Genomic DNA, 17761 nt, shown 5'->3' on the forward strand with positions numbered 1-17761 from the left:
TGTGCTGAGTGGGAAGGGACCCCCAAGGATCATGGAGTCCAACCCTCAGTCCTGCACAGGCCCATCCTCAAGAGTCACACCCTGTGCCCCAGAGCATCATCCAAACCCTCCAGGAGCTCTGTCAGCCTTGGGGCTGTGCCCACTGCCCTGGGGAGTCTGTTCAGTGCCCACCACCCTCTGGAGGAAGAACCTCTTTGTAAGATCCAGCCTAACCCTGCCCTGACACAACTGCAGGCCATTCCCTGGGTGCTGTCCCTGGTTCCCACAGAGCAGAGATCAGTGCCTGCCCCTCCTCTGCCCCTGCCCAGGAAGTTGTACCTGCAATGAGTTGTCCCCTCAGTCTCCTCTAGTGCAGCTGAACACACCAAGTGCCCTCAGCTGCTCCTCACACACTGTCTCTGCAGGATCTTGCCCATCTTTGTTTCCTCCTTTGGACACTCTCCAATGACTCAATCTCTTCCTTCTGTTATGGAGCCCCCAAAAGACCCAATATTTCAGGTGAGGGAACTGTCAGGGCTGTGCGATGTGAGGCCTGAGAGTGCCCAGGGGCCACTGTGACACTGCAGGGCCTTCTGGAACCCAGGGGACACTGTGACACTGCAGGGGCTCCTGGAACCCAGGGGACACTGTGACACTGCAGGGCCTGCTGGAACCCAGGGGCCACTGTGACACTGCAGGGGCTCCTGGAACCCAGGGCACACTGTGACACTGCAGGGCCTGCTGGAACCCAGGGGACACTGTGGCACTGCAGGGGCTCCTGGAACCCAGGGCACACTGTGACACTGCAGGGCCTGCTGGAACCCTGGGGCCACTGTGACACTGCAGGGGCTCCTGGAACCCAGGGGACACTGTGACACTGCAGGAGTGAGGGAACTTTGTGAGAGTCAGAGAATCACCAGCCCTGCCTGGCACTGGTCAGCAGCACAGAGAGGCAGTGGCTGCCCGTGGTGCCACAAGAGGAGACTTGTTGGCCTCTCTGTTTCCAGCAGCAAAGTCAGACAGACACACACCATTTAAGAAGGGGCAGCTGCTCCAGAGTGTGCCCAGCAGGGCAGAGAGATGGAGAAGCTGCACAGGAGGAGGCAGATGCAGCTGCTCCTGGTGGCCCCACAAGGGGTTGTTGTAGGAAAGGGTGTTTTGAGGCTGGCAGGTGTGGAGTTAAATTTCCTGAACAACAAGGCTTGGAGATAAGCAAAGGACACCTGATTTCTGGGACTGGCAGGCCCAGGCACCAGAATACTACAGACTGGTTGTGTTTGCATATTTGTATTCCTCTGTCTACTCTCACCCTCCCAAACCCCCCACAATTGATAGGTCTGCTTTTCATCTGCAAGGAGGTCGAAAGCCCTGAGCCATCCCCCCATGCCTCCCCCATGTGTGGGAGGTAACCAGTTCCTCTGCCCCTGCCTTGAATACCAGTCCCTGAGTCCATATATTGTAACATGGGATTTCAATAAACGGCTTTGCTTGGTTTGAGCTGGTGATCGGCGTTGTGGTTCATTCCTGTGGAGACCCAGATCCATCACGATAAATGGAGCTGAAACGTGGAGCCTCGGGAAAGATTCCAAACATTTAGGGACTGGCCTTGGTAACCCTGACGTGGCAGGAGAGACGGGAACACCAGGAGGTGCCTGTCCCAGTGATGGGCAGCAGTCGAACTTGTGAAGAAGCATGATTGGTGCCTGTCTGCTGGACTGAAAGGGATTGGCTCTGGAAATGAGAATAATCTCAAAGGTGCGAAAAACATGACCAAATGATTGGGGGCTAACAGCTCTGAAACAAAAATATTCAGTAACGGGGTCAGTGTCTAAACCACTTGTGAAGCCAGAGCCCTGAAATAGCTTGAAGGGACAGAGCTGAGCTAAAAGAGATCAGTACCCCATGAAAAGAAAAATTACCTCTTTTTGAATTGAGTGCCCTGAAACCGCTTGTGGGCAAAACCTGTTTGGTGGGCCAGAGCCAAACTAGTTACAAAAACTGGAGTCCCCCTCTTTTTTTAAGATAAATCACTGGAAGACTTGGAAAAATTGACTATTTGGTGACAGGGAGAAACATTATGGAGATGAGATCTAAGCTGTCTGTGGAGCAGAGGAACGTGCTCTGGATGATGAGGTGCTGCTTGAAGAGCATGAGCTCCAAGGAAATGACTGTCCTTTCCAACACTCCCTGCTGTGGGCACAGCTGCCCTCTGAATGTGCTGCTGCCAGTGATTGCAGCTGCCCAGCAAAGGATGCAGCAGGAGAAGCAGCTGCACCCCCTGTGCCGCTGTCCCACGCAGCGTTCCTGCCCGGGGCAGAGAAAGGCCCAAAGAGCAGCAGCCCCTGCCCTGCTCTTGCCGGATCCCCCCGCAGCCCTTCCCGCCTGGGGCACTGATGCCAATGGGTGGGATGGCGGCGGAGAGAAGCCGAGCCAGGCAGAGGCAGCGCCGAGCCCGGCGCAGAGCAGAGCGGAGGATGCTGCGGGCGGGGCCGCCGCCGCCAGCCCCGGGGCTAGTGCCAGAGCCCGTGCCGGTGCCAGAGCCCGTGCCGGTGCTGGTGCCGGTGCCGGTGCTGGTGTAGGTGCCAGAGCCCGTATCGGTGCCAGAGCCCGTGCTGGTGCCGGTGCCGGTGCTGGTGTAGGTGCCAGAGCCCGTGCCGGTGCCAGAGCCGATACCCGGCGGGAGAGCGCCCCGCTGCCCCTGCCCGCTGAGCCCCGGCCCGGCCAGGAGAACTCCGAGCAGCCGCCAGAGCGCAGAGGCGGAGATGGCTCCCACAGCAGCACCGACAGCTCCCCCAGCGCTGCCGCCACAGTACCAGCACCCAGCGCAGCACCGCCAGAAGCTGCAGGAACGACCCGGCCCAGCCCGGCAGAGCCGACAGGAACAGAAACCCCTTGGCAGGAGCGGCCAGAGATGCCAAACTGGGACAGCCACAGATTCTGATCAATAGCAACGCTGTCGGTTTAACAATTGCTATTAACTTAGTATGAATATTCATCTAACTCAGCATTAATTAAATACGTCTTCACCCTGATCAAGATGGAACAAAATTTCATAACCCTTTCTACTAAAAGGGAATACTAGAGCAGTTTCTTGCCAAACAAAACTTCTATGCCTTTCCCAAGTAATATTAAAAGTCAATATAAGGCTTATTGCTCTAAAGAGAGGGAAAGCAATAATGCCTTTAAGTTAAAAGCTTTCAACAAGCTGCAAATATGTCACCTTTCTGTATCTCAGTTTCTAACCTATTTTGTAGCACTCATGCTCTAAGATAGTGTCGTGTTGTGTGTTTATTATTCTAGTTATTTGTAAAATGTATTCATTGTTTAATTTTATTCTGCAAAGTTATGGCATAGAAACACACAAGTGTGCACTTTTGTAAAGTAATGCTATTGTTCTTAAGACCAATGTTTTTATATCTGAAAAACGTGTTATATATCTAAGCTAGTATAATATTTGATGAGCAAATTATCCGTCAGGTGAAAAGGACTTTCTAAATTTCAAATGGCTTCCAAACTTCTGATGCTTATAAAGCTTTTTCTAATCATTTGAACACCACCATAAAGAGTAATACTTGTTAAAAAGTTTCAATTCTCTTTAATACCTTTGTTCCTAAGCTTGTGTTTTCCCTATTAACAATTCCGTTTATAGTACGAATGAGGGTGTTGTTTGTTGCTTTTACTCCTATCTGCATTAACTATCAGTGTTTCAATGAGTTTCTTTATATTTTACTCTATTCTATGGCTCAAGAAGAAGCCAACACTGGAGTTGTGGCATTGGGAAGTGGTGAGACTCCTGCAGTGGCAGCTGAGGTGGCTTGGCCGGGAAGGGTCACACAAAGCTCTCTCCTCACTCTCTCCCTTCTCTGCCTGTTGTCCTAAAAGCTGCAGCACTCCCAAGTTATGCTGTAGTGATGTGTAAATAATGTATGAAATCAGAATTTTAAAATGTCCAACAGTTCTCTTTTTGCAGCTCATTAATGGAACGTGCACAAAATTAGTAAAACACATATTTTAGTTTTTAATTACAAAAATTACAGTAATATTATAGAATTTGTTAATCTTTCTCATTAAGTACTAGCAATTGTTTTAAGCTTTTGTTTGATTAAGTAATGATGATCCAACCAAGCAAACAAATTCAAAGATAGCCTTAGGAACCTTTCTCTAAATTATTGATATCCATGACTGTAAGCAATAAAATGGAAGTTTTAGCGATGTAATAATATTTACTAAGCTTTGCAATAGTCATGCCAAGTATTTTATGGATCCAAACCCATCAAATATACAATGATACCTCTCTTATTTGCCAGGCAAGAACAAGAAAAAAGGGGAGTATGTGCTTGTATGTGTATGAACGAATTTTTTAATTTTAAATGAAACAGGAAGCAGAGACATGTTTATGTTTTATGAAGTTATATTCTTGTCAAAGCAGCAATTTCAAGAAGCACAGGAAAGTGTAAGGTTAAGAAGAACACAATTTCTCATTTCAGAATTATAAGACACAGCAAAGCCAATCCCTAAGCTCTGATCTGAGTGACTGCATGAAGGGAGGCAGGTCTGGATGAAAGATGCATGGGAGGGTGTGAGGGTGTGAAGATGGATGGATGTGCTACCGGGGCACCTGTCCCACTGACACAGCCACAGCTCCTCATCTACACACAGGCACCCACGGGTGAAAGGCAGAAGACACATAACTCTGAGCTGAATAAAGTTATTCATTTGCAGAAATACTTAAATAAGTTTTCAAGAACAAATTCTATATTAAAAATGCACTCAAAAGTTTAAGTCAAAGAAAACACAAACCCTAAAAAGGTTTTAAAGTTATTTGTTTCATTAAAGTTATCTTTTGTGCAAGACAATTTTAATAATGATTTTTTAAGTTTAACTAAAGACCCGTAAGAATAAATTCTGAAAGAAACAGCAATCACTCTAAATCAATACATAAAGGCATTGATAAGGTGAAAAAGCTTCAGGTATCTTGTCTAGCTGGCTACACAGTATAAGACCCCAGTTAAAGAAAGCATTTATTCTGGTATTAATGGGTCTGTTTTTATTTTTGTATTGTGCTCTGTATTCCTGGTTTATTGTCTTGTATGCAATATAGGATTAATGGTAGTTTTGCACAAGTTTCACTTTTGCAGCTTGAAAACAAGACAGGGGGAGTTGTTGGGATGCAGGTGCTGTTTGCATTCAAGCCCTGCAGTTTGTTATGTCTGTGTTAAGCAGGATAGACCGGCGGGCTCGGGAACAGCGCCCAGAGTTCTTGTTCTTGCTCTGTTTGCCTCCACCAAAGCTGGGTCTGTGCTCTGAGTCATGGCAAAGATGAAACTTGGTTATTTATCCCATTTCTAATTCACTGATCGTCTTACATTTTACCCACAGTCTAAATGAGGAATTTTCTTGTGTGAGTCCTTGAGCAAAATCAAGGATCCTGCAGCATCCAGTTGTCCTTTGAAAGCTGCTGTGAATGTGGCAGAGCCCTGTGCAGAGGGGAGAGAAGTTCTTTGCCAGTGCCACATAAATGCCCCTCAGACCCCAGTGGGACCCTCAAGTCTCCCCCAAGTTCCCCCGGGCCTCCTATTTCCACCACAACCCCATAAAATACACCCAGGCCCCCTCCCCCTTCGCATGAGGCCCTTTCCCAGGATTTGGGGCTCCAATAGGGCACTTTGGGGGCCGAAAAGGTTTTGGGGGCACTTGTGGGTCTGGTGAGTAGGGGAAGATATTTGGGATAGTATTAACAATTTGGAGTGGGATTAAAGGAATTTTTGGTGGAATGAAGGGAATTTTGGATGGCATTAAGGGAATTTGGGGTTCAATTAGGGAATTTTAGAGTAAAATTCAGTGGGTTTGAGGTGAAATTAGGAGAGGGTAGGAGGAATTAAAGGAATTTGTGGTGGAAATAATAATCTTTAAGTGAAATTAAAAGGATTTTTGTGGAATTTTGGGATGAAATAAGAGGGATTGCAAGAAAGATTGAGGTATTTTTGAGTGGAGTTAAGAGATTTGGAGTGGAATGAAAGATATTTTAGGCAGAAAGAAGGAAATTTTTGGTGGAATTAAGAGGATTTGAGATGGAAATAAAAAGATTTTGGGAAATTTAGGTGGAATTAAAAGAATGTTGAGTGAAATACATAGGATGGGAGAGATTTTAGATGGAATTAAGGGAATTCTGGCCAACATTAATGAGAATCTTTAGTAAAATTAAGGGGATTTTGTTTGAAATTGAGGATTTTAGAGCAAATGAGAGGAATTTTATGTGAATTAAAGGAATTTTGAATTGAACAGGCTGCTCCACTGTGGGTTCCCCAATGGTTTCCAAGTCCTGCCACCAAATCTGCTCCAGCATGGGCTCCTCCCCTCAGCCCTGAATGGGCTCCCACAGTGTCTTGGCATCCTTTTGGCATCCCCTGCTCCAGTGGGGGCTCCTCCCCAGGCTGCAGGGTGGTCTCTGCTCCATCCTGGACTCACCCACAGCTCACAGGCCCTTCAACTCAAGGTCACATGCACTTCCAGCCTGCCCAGGGCAGCAGCAATTCCCAGGCCTCCTGCCAGCCCAGGCACATCAGCAGGGCTGTTGTCCAACATTCCCAGGCACAGCACAGTGAGGTGGTCAGAGCTGAGCAGCTCAGCAGCAGAGACACCAACAGGCACTCACCAAGGAGCACCAGACTGTGATACACAGCCAGGAGCCCCAGACAGCACCAGCAGCTGCAAATTCCATCAGCACATCCCAATGCCATCTGTTGGTATCTCCAACACTCCCAGCCCCACTGTGGGCACCAACAAAGGCTGGTGTGGTTTCACCCCATCCAGCCCCCAAGCCCCTCACAGCCACTCCTCACTTTCCCACCAGCAGGAGCAGGGAGAGAAATGGGAGGGAAATGCCAAAAAACTCATGGGTTGAGATAAAGACAGTTTAATGAGGACAAGCAAAAGCTGCACACACAAGGAAAACAAAAGAAGGAATTCCTTCTCTGCTTCCCATGGCTGGGCAGGTGTTCAGCACCTCCAGGACAGCAGGGCCCAATCCCACGGAATGGTGATTGGGAAGACAAACTCCGTCACTCCAAACATGTCCCACCCACCTCCTTCTCCCCCCACTTTATACCCTGAGCATTATTGCCTGAAAAGTCTGTGGAGAAAAAGACTCCAGGCCAGTTTCAGTGGGAGATAATAGAGCAGCAGCTTTAATGAGCACCCAGGCTCACCCAGGAATGCCCATCCACGCTCCTGCCCCAGCACTGGTTTCAGGGGTTTATAATAAAGTCTGTCCAATCCCTGTTCACTCTCCCCTCAGTCCTGCCCCGTTACGCCCCCAGCTCACCCATCTCAAATTGAGTCTGGGGGAATTTTGGGACTCGTTCTACATCATCTTCATCTCCCTCACTGCACACAGGACACTTGAAGGCTTCCAAGTGCTCTGGGCTCGGAGGTCACTCAGCCTATGTTTGTGTCTCATGGTGCAGGCCTTGAGGTGCTTTTCAGCCTTTACCTTGAAAACAAGACTAAACAGCTCATGAAATCTGGAGGGGTTGTTGTGGGGTAAGGGTTGGTGTGCACAAACACTGAACTTTAAGCTACTAGAAATACTGGCACACTAAAATCTACATTCACTATAGCTCACTATAGCTACTTCTAAAATCTATGAATTTAAAAATCAAAAAACACTTTGAGTCATCAGCATGATGTTGATTCCACTGTCTGGGTAAAGGTGTGGGCTCCAGTCCCCACTGTCTGCTTTGCCCGTGAATTGGTCAGACAAAGGGGCAACTTCCTCAGTTCTTAACCCAATAGAAGGAGAATTGAGGAATGGCACTGGAGATGTTATTGCTGTGACACAGGTTGAATTGGGAAAACAATGAAAATTCATGAGTTTCTCTATGTGCCAAACTCCACCAAACCTTTTCTAGAGAAAGATGAATTAGAAAACCTGACGAAGAAATTGATTTTTAAAAATGGGGATATTGAAATCATAATTTCTGAGAGTACACATGTCAGTGGAGCAGCTCTTCTTGGGCAGGAAATACCTGCAGTCAGCAGCCACATCCCAGCTGAAATTGAACATGCAGTTCCTGTTGTGTGGGCCAGTGGAATTACAGGAAAGTCGAAAAGGGCAGAACTCATAAGAATTACCCCTAAGGCAGGAGCTGGTAAGGCAAACCCAGTATGCTTTGAAATTAGAAAGCCAAGTTGGGTTGGTTCCAATAACAGACAAATTTGCTAAGCATGGTTTGTTTGTAGAATCGAAATCCAGGTACCCATAAAGAAAGAAATGGGAACAATTAGACATTAGTTTAGAATTTGAGAGAAACCCCTTAAATGATAACCTAGAGTAGCTGGTAGGATTAGATTTAAAGGTGCCTTTTTCTGCATCCCCTTGAGAAAGGAAAATCTTTGCTTTGAGTGAGAAAGTCTGGAAACTGGGAGGGAAGAGAAGAAGCCACCTGTCTGCTCCTGAGCCATGAACAGTCCATGAACTGCCCTCCTGGGAATGGCAGGGTCATGTTAACTATGGATTGCTCAGAGAACCCCCTCAGGAAGTCCATCAGAGACTTGATAAGGACATGCAGATATACTGGTAACTGTTGAGAAATGCCATGAATATGTAACAGGAATGGAGGGAACGAACAATGAATACTGATGAAATGCTGACATATCAGCTTCAGTGAAGATCCCTCTGTGTACACTTTGGGAACTGATTCCCAGGGCACTCAGCATGCTGTGACCATGTAGGGAGTCGTGATAAAGACTGTCTGACTGCTCAAGCTCACCAGTTGTGTCTCAGAGGTTTCTTTTGAGAGCTGGTTTTAGGCAAGAGATGGCCCCTCAGAAGTCCCACAGTGGGGGGAGACAGGGGTGACCAATAGGGGTCCCCATTCCCGATCCAATCTTGAGGCCGGTTCTGCCCAACCCACCCCCAAACTCGGCCTCAATCCCAGCCCTGCATGGAATCAAGCAATTTAGGGGTGTGATCAAACAAATTGGGGTGGAATGGGGACTGTTCTTTTTAGGGTTATCCATTTTCTTTAGATTGAAAATATGAAAAGCCTTGAGACAAGACATGAGGCAAAGAGGCTCAGCTTGATGTGGCTTTGAGCAGAGCCTGGAGAGCTACAGTGTCCATCACACTGTTTTCCATCTGCTCTGGAGAGATTTCCCTGATTTATTCACATCTTGGAGAACCAAATTTGGAGTTTCTGTGCTTTCTCCTGAAAGGGAGATATTAATTTTTGTGTGCCATTGCCCAGCCATACATGCCAGGCCACAAGACTGAAAGAACAGGATGCTTCCCTTTCATGTAGGTCTTGTTTTAATGTCCTCCCTGAAATGTGCACTGGGAACAGTCTGGGGTTGATGTGGGGGCTGTGAGCAGTCCCGAGCCCTGCAGAAGCCTTTGAGGGAGACAAGGAGCCCTCCCAGGGGCTGCTCCTTCTCCACAGCCTTTCCCCCCAGCCCTGTCAGCAGCTCCCTGGGCCGGTTGAGAGCTGCCCCTGGCAAGGCAGCAGAGTCTCTGCCCTAGCACAGCGCCCTGGGCTGCAGGACCCTGCTCTGCCCCACCGCCGTGGGCACCCCTAGCTGAAACCCCTGGCTCCACAGCTATTCCAAAGTGTCCCCCAACAGCCCCCTCCTCACACATCCCATCAGCTGGGCCTGGGCCAGCTTTAGGAGATGCCTCCTGGAGCTCCCCAGGGCACTGGGCACAGCCCCAAACCTGACAGAGGACCGTTTGGATGATGCTCTGGGGCAGAGGATGTGACTCTTGGTGATGGACCTCTGAGGGTTGGACTGGATGATCCTTGTGGGTCCCATTCCAACGTGGCACTTTCAGGAGTTTTGTGACACCAGCTGGGCTGGTCCCAGTGTATGAGTATCCTCATCTCCCAAAAAGAAATGTGGGTGGCCCCTGTGTGGGGAGGGCTCCCAGCCCCACCCCAGCAGGCCTGGAGGAAGGGAGAATACCCTCCTGCAAGGTGGCATGTCCATCCATTTTCGGTCAAATAAAATAATAATAATAAAAAAATGAGTCGCGATAAGGTGAATATGTTTGGGTTGTTTGGCCTATAGAGAGGCAGAACAACAGAGAATTAGAATTATGGAATTATTTAGTTTGGAAAATATCTCAAACCCCATTTAGGATTCCTTTTGGCCACCAGAAGAATTAAGTGAGGGCAGGGGAGATTTTTAGGGTCAAATGTCAGCAAATCCCCCTTCCCAATGAATTTCACACAAGAGTCTGTGTCCCCATGTGGGATGGTTTTGACTTAGCAAAATGCCAAGTAATCATTTCAGAGGTAAAATCCCCCGATCACCCCTGCCCCTTCACACCCTCCCCCCCAAAAAAAAAACAACCAATAACTGACCATAGTTCAGTAGAATTTGGTATATTATCCGAAGAGAAAAAACAAAAATTAAACAGCAAATAAAATACAAACTGCACACTAAGAATAAAAGGTAGCAAGAGCAAACAGAAAAAATTCTACTTTCCTAAAAAAAGATGATAAACTGATTGAGGGCCTTGGTATCTCCCCAGGACCTCTGAGCTTCACCCCAAGTCTTTGCTCATCCATCAGGAAGAAGAAGGAAGACCCCTCCTCCCTCTCTTTTTCTCTCTGAGGTGACGTCAGAATATGGTAGGCAATATCATTGGTCTGTAGAAGTCAACTGGCCTGACCTGGTTCAAGTCAGCTGATTGTCCAAGGTCTGCACTAGAAAACAAAGCCTAAATCTGGGCCTAAGTAAACCCTTGACACCATGGATGTCTATCCCCCTGTGTAAATTCAAGTGCCCACAGAGAATCAGGGGGATGAGAACACCAGCCAGGTGTGTTCCTAACGTGGATCACTGGGAATGTGGTTCATGAGTTCTGTTCAAAACGTGGCTCTGGAGATGGGTGATGGAGTTGGAGCAGCAGACAAAGCTCTTCCCACATTTGGGGCACGCACAGGGCTTCCCTTACTGGTGGGTGCGTTGGTGTCTGGTCAAGTTAGAGCTGGTGGTGAAGCTCTTCCCACACTCGTCACACTTGTATGGCCGCTCTCCAGTGTGGATAAGCCGGTGGGTGATGAGGCTGGAGTTGACATTGAATCTCTTCCCGCAGTCGGTGCAGCGGAAAGGCCTCTCCCCTGTGTGTATTCGCTGATGCCTGAGGAGAAGTGAGCTTGTCTGAAACCTCTTCCCACACTCGGAACACTCGTAGGGCCTCTCCCCAGTGTGGATCATCTGGTGGATGACAAGCTCAGAGTTCTGCCTAAAGCTTTTCCCACACTGCCAACAAAGGGAAGGCCTCTCTCCGGTGTGGATACGCCGGTGAATGAGGAGGTTGGAGTTGTTATTGAATCTCTTTCCGCAGTCGGTGCAGCAGAAGGGCCTCTCCCCCGTATGTGAGCGCTGATGCGTGATGAGATTGGAGCTGGTCCGACACCTCTTCCCACACTCAGAACACTCGTAGGGATATTCCCCAGTGTGGATCATCTTGTGTTGCTTAAGGGTGGAGCTCTGATTGAAGCTCTTCCCACATTGCTCACATGTGTAAGGCCGTTCCCCAGTGTGGATGTGCTGATGGCGAATCAGATCTGAGCTCTGGCTGAATCTCTTCCCACATTCCAAGCACTTGTAGCGCTTCTCCCTTCTCTGAAGCTGCTGCTGCACCACCAGGTCAGAGCTCTGGCTCAATCTCTGACTGCCTTCCCCAGACACGTTGGGTGTTTCCTCCTCGGGTGTCTCTTGGCTCGGCTTGGAGCTCCTCTTCCTGTGGGATCGCCGTGGCTTTTCCTCCCCAGTGACTTCCTGCACCATGGCACGGTTCAAAACAGCCTCTGTCGTGAAGTTCTGCCCGGGGGATTGGTTCTCCGTGCTCTCCGTGCTCAGCTCGGGGCCTGGGGCAGGAAGGAACAAGGACACTCAGGGCATTTGCCTCCGGCCCACAGGGAAGGCCAAGGACATCCCCCCAAACCCGGCCCTGGCAGGACGGCGTCGGCAGCGGGGTCGTCCTGCAGCCGGGGCCATGCTGGGCTGGATGATGCAGCACAAGAGAGGGACAAAGGGGCACTGACTTCCTCCTCACCTGCCTGGGGCTCCCGGGGCATCTTCATCTTCCTCGCAGCCTCCTTCTGCATCTTTTCTATGTTTAGAAAAGAGAAATCCTGTGCTGGGGTAAAAAACCAGCATGTTAGCTCATTGGTTGGGGGTTTCTACTCTCAAATCTATCACTAGAAACACACCAGTGTCTCAGTTTGAGATAATTTGCAAGGGGGAGTCATCGTGGAGAGAAGTCTCCTGTCTGGGATTCCCTACTCAGGTGTCTGCAATGCAGAGAAAGTGAACAAATACATCTAAATGTAAGGGGGAAAAACTCCAACTCTTTAACAAGAAGAAATGCTGAAAACATCTCATGAACTGGGCTAAACCAACTCAGGAGAAGAAACTTCCCAAGCCCAGCCCACTCTGTCCAGTCAAGTTAGTGCCCAGCCTCCCCCTCCCCTAAAACACACATGGCCACAGCACAGAGACAGAATGGCCCCCCTTCCATAGGATTCACCTTCCCCACACCCCAAAACCCTGGCAGGAACCTTGAGAGTCAGCACTGCAGTCAGGCTGTGCTGCTGGGACAGGCAGTCAAGCCAGTGGTCCTCACCCAGTGGTGTTTGTGGTCCTGTCCTAGTAGTGGTCACAGCTCAGATCCTTCCACAGGGTGGTGGAAGCCCCAAGTGGGGAGGTGTGCTGGTTAAAGGTAAACTGGCAGGAGAAATGAACACAACACAAAGGAGATTATAAGTCAGAGTTACAACTTAATGACAATATTACAAGAAATGCAATGGTAGAAAGAGAAAAATTGGTTTTAATTCATAAAACCCCACCAGTATAACCCAGCCCCCTGGGGCACAAGCACAAAGGGGTTTGTTAGACCCTGTGCTGAACCCTGTGTGGCTCCCCCAAGTCTAAAGGAAAAGTCCAAAGTGGCAAACCTGTTGGTGCAGCTGACAGTTGCAGTCTGGTGGAGAGTGCTGGTCACAGTCTGGTTGAAGGTGGTGGTCTCCTCCTGTTGAGGTGTTGGTCCTCCTCTCAATCCAACGAGTGTCCCCTGAGGTCTTCCCCCAGGATATGTACCCCAGGGAGCAGCCAGTCCCTCCCCCTGGGCGGGGAGTCACACAATGGGTGATTAACTCTGTAAGTCAGGGGTATTTTGGAACCCTTGATGGCCCATTAGCAGCCACGCCCCCTCAGGCTGGGTGTCAAGGTGCTAACGACTCCCTGCAGGGGAGTTATCCCAGCTCTTATCTCACACATGTCTTTCACACCCAGCTCCCAGCCTGAGGGGTCAGCTGTGCCCTGGGCAGCTGCTGCAAATGCTCCACTGTTAACAGTTTTTGGAAAATGAATAGAGGGTGTGGAATACACAGCTTTGATCATCCACACAGGGATAAACTGGTCCCAACTGCTGAACTAGAACATGCAGGATGAATTTTTATTAATTTTTAAAATACTTCAGGCACACAATGAGCAGCATCAGCCAAGTTTTCTAATTGACTGAGGAGCCCTTTTCCTAAACTGTGTTCATCTGAGAGAGTTTCAAATCACTCCTTTTTGATTTACTTTTATGGAATGATTCTCATTCAAGTAGATGGCTTTTCTAGGCCATCACCTACAGAATTGCTGTTGTGGATAACATCGATTATAGGAAAGCAGAAGAGGAATACGTGAAACGGACATTTGTGAGCAAAAGGTATTTCTTTCTTCAGTGTTCTCTGAATTGTTTATGCTAGTTTTCTGCATTTGTGGAAGGGTTCAGTGTCCTCCCACGTGTGAGGGATGGTAAACACTCATTAAACACTGAAAATGTTCTAACTGAGCAAAGGCAGAAGTGCAAGACCAAGCCTCAGCCTGCTGAGAGCTGAGGTTTGGCACTGGCTGCCCCAGAATTTCATAGAGAAAATAAGAACAATAATAATTTTTTAGTGGGATTGAGCCATTTTCTGTGAGATTGGGCTGCTTTGAGGAGACAGATCGACCCTTCTCAGCTTTCGGGGTGCAAAGCTGGGAGAGACTGGAATGTTGATGGTTCATGGCTCCAACACTCTCCAGCTGCAAAAGCAGTGGGTGCTTTGCTACCCATGGGCAAAGGAACCACCCAGGAGCAGAGGGGGGAACACCCACCCCTGGAGGGGACAGGCTGGGCTTGGAGCCAGGGAAGGAAAGTGGGATTTTTATGCTTTTATATCACTACAGAGAAGAACCAAAACTGCTCCAAACCTACTTTCCATGCACACAAAGCTGTTCTAAACCCTACATCTACAGATATATTGATAAAGTAAATCTAATCTTCCCCATGGGGTGGATTAAAAAGAACATGGGTCACCCTCACCTTCAGGGCTCAGGTCAGGTGCTGGACATGGGGGAAGCGTCTGGCAGCTGCTCACAGAACCCACCCCTGAAGTCCCCCCACTACCAAAACATGGCCATGCAAACCCAATGCACTGCCCAGCATGGAACACCCAGAATGTGGGTCACCAGGTCTGTGCCCAGCATGGATCACCTGGAACGTGTGTCACCAGGTCTCTGCTAAACAGGGCTCAGAAGCAATTTTGGTTATGAAGCCTTTACCCAATTTGTCCACTGATGCTTGAGGAGATGTGAGCTGCTCTGAAACCTCTTTCTGTATTCCAAGCACTTGCAGGGCAGTTCCCAATGTGGATGTGTTTCATCCGCTTAAATACTGCAGAGAAAAGAAAAAAACAACACTACTTTAGGTTCAAATATTTTCCCCAAACAAAATTAAAACTTTTACAACTTAGTTCTTTATACCAAAACCAGTTTCAGTTTGGGAAGGTGTAAGGTGGAGGGGTGTGTTTGCATTTTTTCTCTTTCTTTAAAAAAAAAATAAAATAATTGCTAGGAGGTGCAGAAAGAGATACAAAAAGGTTGGGGAAAACCCAAGGTTGCTTTTAGAAGCAAAGAAAAATCTTACCACCAGAAGTTACTTTTTTGCTGAGATACCCTGTGGGGGAAAACAGTTTCTACCTTTTTTTTTCTTCTGTTTCTCTGGTACTTGTGATAGTTATGTCTGGCCCCAAGAGACTTGGAATTCTGTCTTTGGAAATGTAGAGCTGTTGCTCAGGAGAAGCTGTTTTTTACCCTTTCTGGGCTGAGCAAAGTCTGGTCCTCATGAAGAGGTGAGAGAGGGGGAAGTAGGGAGAGCTTTTCCCATGGGGTTACCACTTTGCTCTCTTTCATTTTCCCTCCCTGAGATTTCAAAAGTCCTTCTCTGAGTCCAGGAGTGTTTGGATGATGCTCTGGGGCACAGGGTTAAAGGTTATGCTGTAAGGGAGAAATTAACCTGAGTCAAGAAAGTTTAAAAGTCAGAGATGCAATTTACTAAAAAGATTACAAGAAATGCAATGATAGAGAGAAAAACTTGTTTGAACCCTCAATAAACCAATTGTATAACCCATCCCCCTGGGACATGAACATTATGGTCTTCATTAGCCCCTGTGCTGAGTGCCACGTGGTATCCCTGAATTCCCAGTGAAAGGAAAGGAAACCTTTTGGTGAGGATGATGGTCACAGTCTGGTCAAGAGTGGCTGTTGCAGTTCTGTTAAAGTCTTAGTCCCTCTCTGGATCCAAATAGTGATACCAGAAATGCCAATCCCTGAAGATTTGACATGCTCAGGTTCAGGTGGGAATGACCTGTACCTCACCCAGGCTGGGGACTTCCACAATGGGTGATTTGACCCTGTGAGTCATGGGATATTTTTGGAGTCTTTGATGGTGTGAGTCATTGCAGCTGCCTATTGTTCCAGCCCCTAATGGCCCATTAGCAGAGATGAGCCCTCAGGGTGGGTGTGAATGTGTTGATGCCTCCCCAGAGGGGAGTTATCACAGGTGACTCATTGGTGTGAAGACAGAAACATTCCAGTGCCTCCCAAGGTTCTCTCACACCCAGCTTGTAGCCTGAGGGCTTGGGTGGGCTCTGTATTTACACTGATAAATGTATAAATTTGGATTTTTTTCACATCATGAAAAATGCAGGTCTCTTCCTTGTCCTCTCTAGGGACTCCTGAACTCTTGGAAAATTTGTCTCAGCTTCTCTCTGAGGGAAGTTTTGAGATTCCTTCCGCAGGAACTTTTGGAGAACATGGCTGTGCTGTGCAGCCAATGAAAAGAAAATATTTTGTTGTCCTTTAAAAAATTTTTAGCCACCCTTCTGCCCCTGGGGTGGAGGTGTCAGGAGAAAATGTGGAGAATGAAGGAGTGGTTACACAGAAATCTGAAATAATCCTGTTATTAAAAGATGCAGAGAAAAAATTAGGGTGGATCCATGATGGCCCATTAGCAGAGGTGAAAATCTCCAGGCCATGTGTGGGAATTGTCTCAGTGCTCCCAGGGGGGAGTTATCACAGCTCAGTCCCTGTGCAAGGCCGAGGAAAACACACCTACCTGGAGCCTGAGCTGGCAGGTGTGCACACCCTCAGAACCTTGGGGGTCACTTTGCACATCATCAGCTCCACCTGCACTGTCTGAGTCATCAGCATTCCAGCCTTTCACACCTGGGCACACATTCTTCTGCCAGGAGAACAGGACCACCCTTATTTAATCTCAAATTCCCCTCCCACTCCCAATTAGCAGGCATTTTTGGGAACAGAGAAAAGAGAAGGAGGATACCAGAAAGTTTTGTGTCACTCAGGACATTATCCACCACTCTATTCCCTTTTCTTTTTTTTTTCCCTTTTCCCCAGTATGCCCTGAATAACACATTAACTCTGCACCTCTATATCCAATATTATACACAAATAGGAACAATGGAACAGACATTTTTACACCAAAAATAGGTCCTCTTCAGGTACACACCATGTTTCCCCCTTTTTCTGTATTACCCACCATGTGCAACTTTGTCCTTGAGCAAAATCAATCCCACAGATGGGTTTGCCTTTGCTTGAGACAGGACTGATCCACACGGTTTCCCCTGACACACCTCTCAGGTGCACTGTGGGGACTTTCTCTCCATCTGTGCTGTGAAGGGGCTCTGATTGGGGTTATCATCCAGTTAATAAAATTATTAGAAATGTCTCTGCCCAAATTAAGGTGCAAAGAGGACCAGATGCCAAAGTCAAGAGGATGGATTTTATTTAAGAGTAAATGTGAGGCAAAAAAAGAGAAATAGAAAGAAATAGGAAAAAGGAGAGGGGGAGGGAAAGAGGGTGACAGAGAAAAGTTAAAACAGGAAATGTATCCCCACTCCATGGAACCCAGTGGTGTCCTGTGGGTCTGGATCTGCTGTCTCCTTGGTGCTGAGGGTCCCCCAAAACACAGAGTCCAGGTCGATTTTTCTGGGATTTTCTTCTCTGTCACAATTTATCTTCACAACATTCCTTTCTAATTAATGTTCCACAAAGCTGCACCCACAACTGAGAAATGTCAGTGGTGCAGAGTGCAAGTATTTCCTAAAATGGTCACAGGTCTTGGGAGCTGGGAAAAGGTTTTCCGGTATTTTATCCATGTCCCATTTGCAGCCCAAAGCTGAAATTTCTTCTGATTAAGGAAGGGGGTCTCAACCATTTCCCATGGAATAGTTTCTTTTATTCTGTTAAAATCTTTTAGTTCACATGTGAAAATCTCTGTAAAATTAAGACAAATCATCATAATAAATCTGAAGACTTCTGAGGAAGAACTGGGAATATTGTTACATAGTTGTATGATTTCAAATATGCAAAATCTCTTGTACAAACTCTTAAATTAAACTGGGTTTTCTTTTTTAATTCTCAAGTGGCTGAAACGTAAGTATCT

The 17761-nt window shown here is 47.6% G+C and overlaps 2 protein-coding genes across 2 annotated transcripts in view; one reads left to right on the plus strand and one right to left on the minus strand.

The window, feature by feature from the left end:
• Window positions 1-17761, minus strand: part of LOC139684162 (uncharacterized) — a 1455962-nt gene that overhangs the window by 680653 nt on the left and 757548 nt on the right. Inside the window, 1 exon segment of the mRNA XM_071579763.1 lies at window positions 10937-11610. Coding sequence (XP_071435864.1) covers window positions 10937-11610 — 674 coding nt within the window.
• LOC139684161 (uncharacterized) overlaps window positions 1-17761 on the plus strand; it is a 1434678-nt gene that overhangs the window by 619221 nt on the left and 797696 nt on the right.

The sequence above is a fragment of the Pithys albifrons genome, chromosome 33 (assembly GCF_047495875.1).
Source record: "Pithys albifrons albifrons isolate INPA30051 chromosome 33, PitAlb_v1, whole genome shotgun sequence".
Classification (NCBI taxonomy): domain Eukaryota; kingdom Metazoa; phylum Chordata; class Aves; order Passeriformes; family Thamnophilidae; genus Pithys; species Pithys albifrons.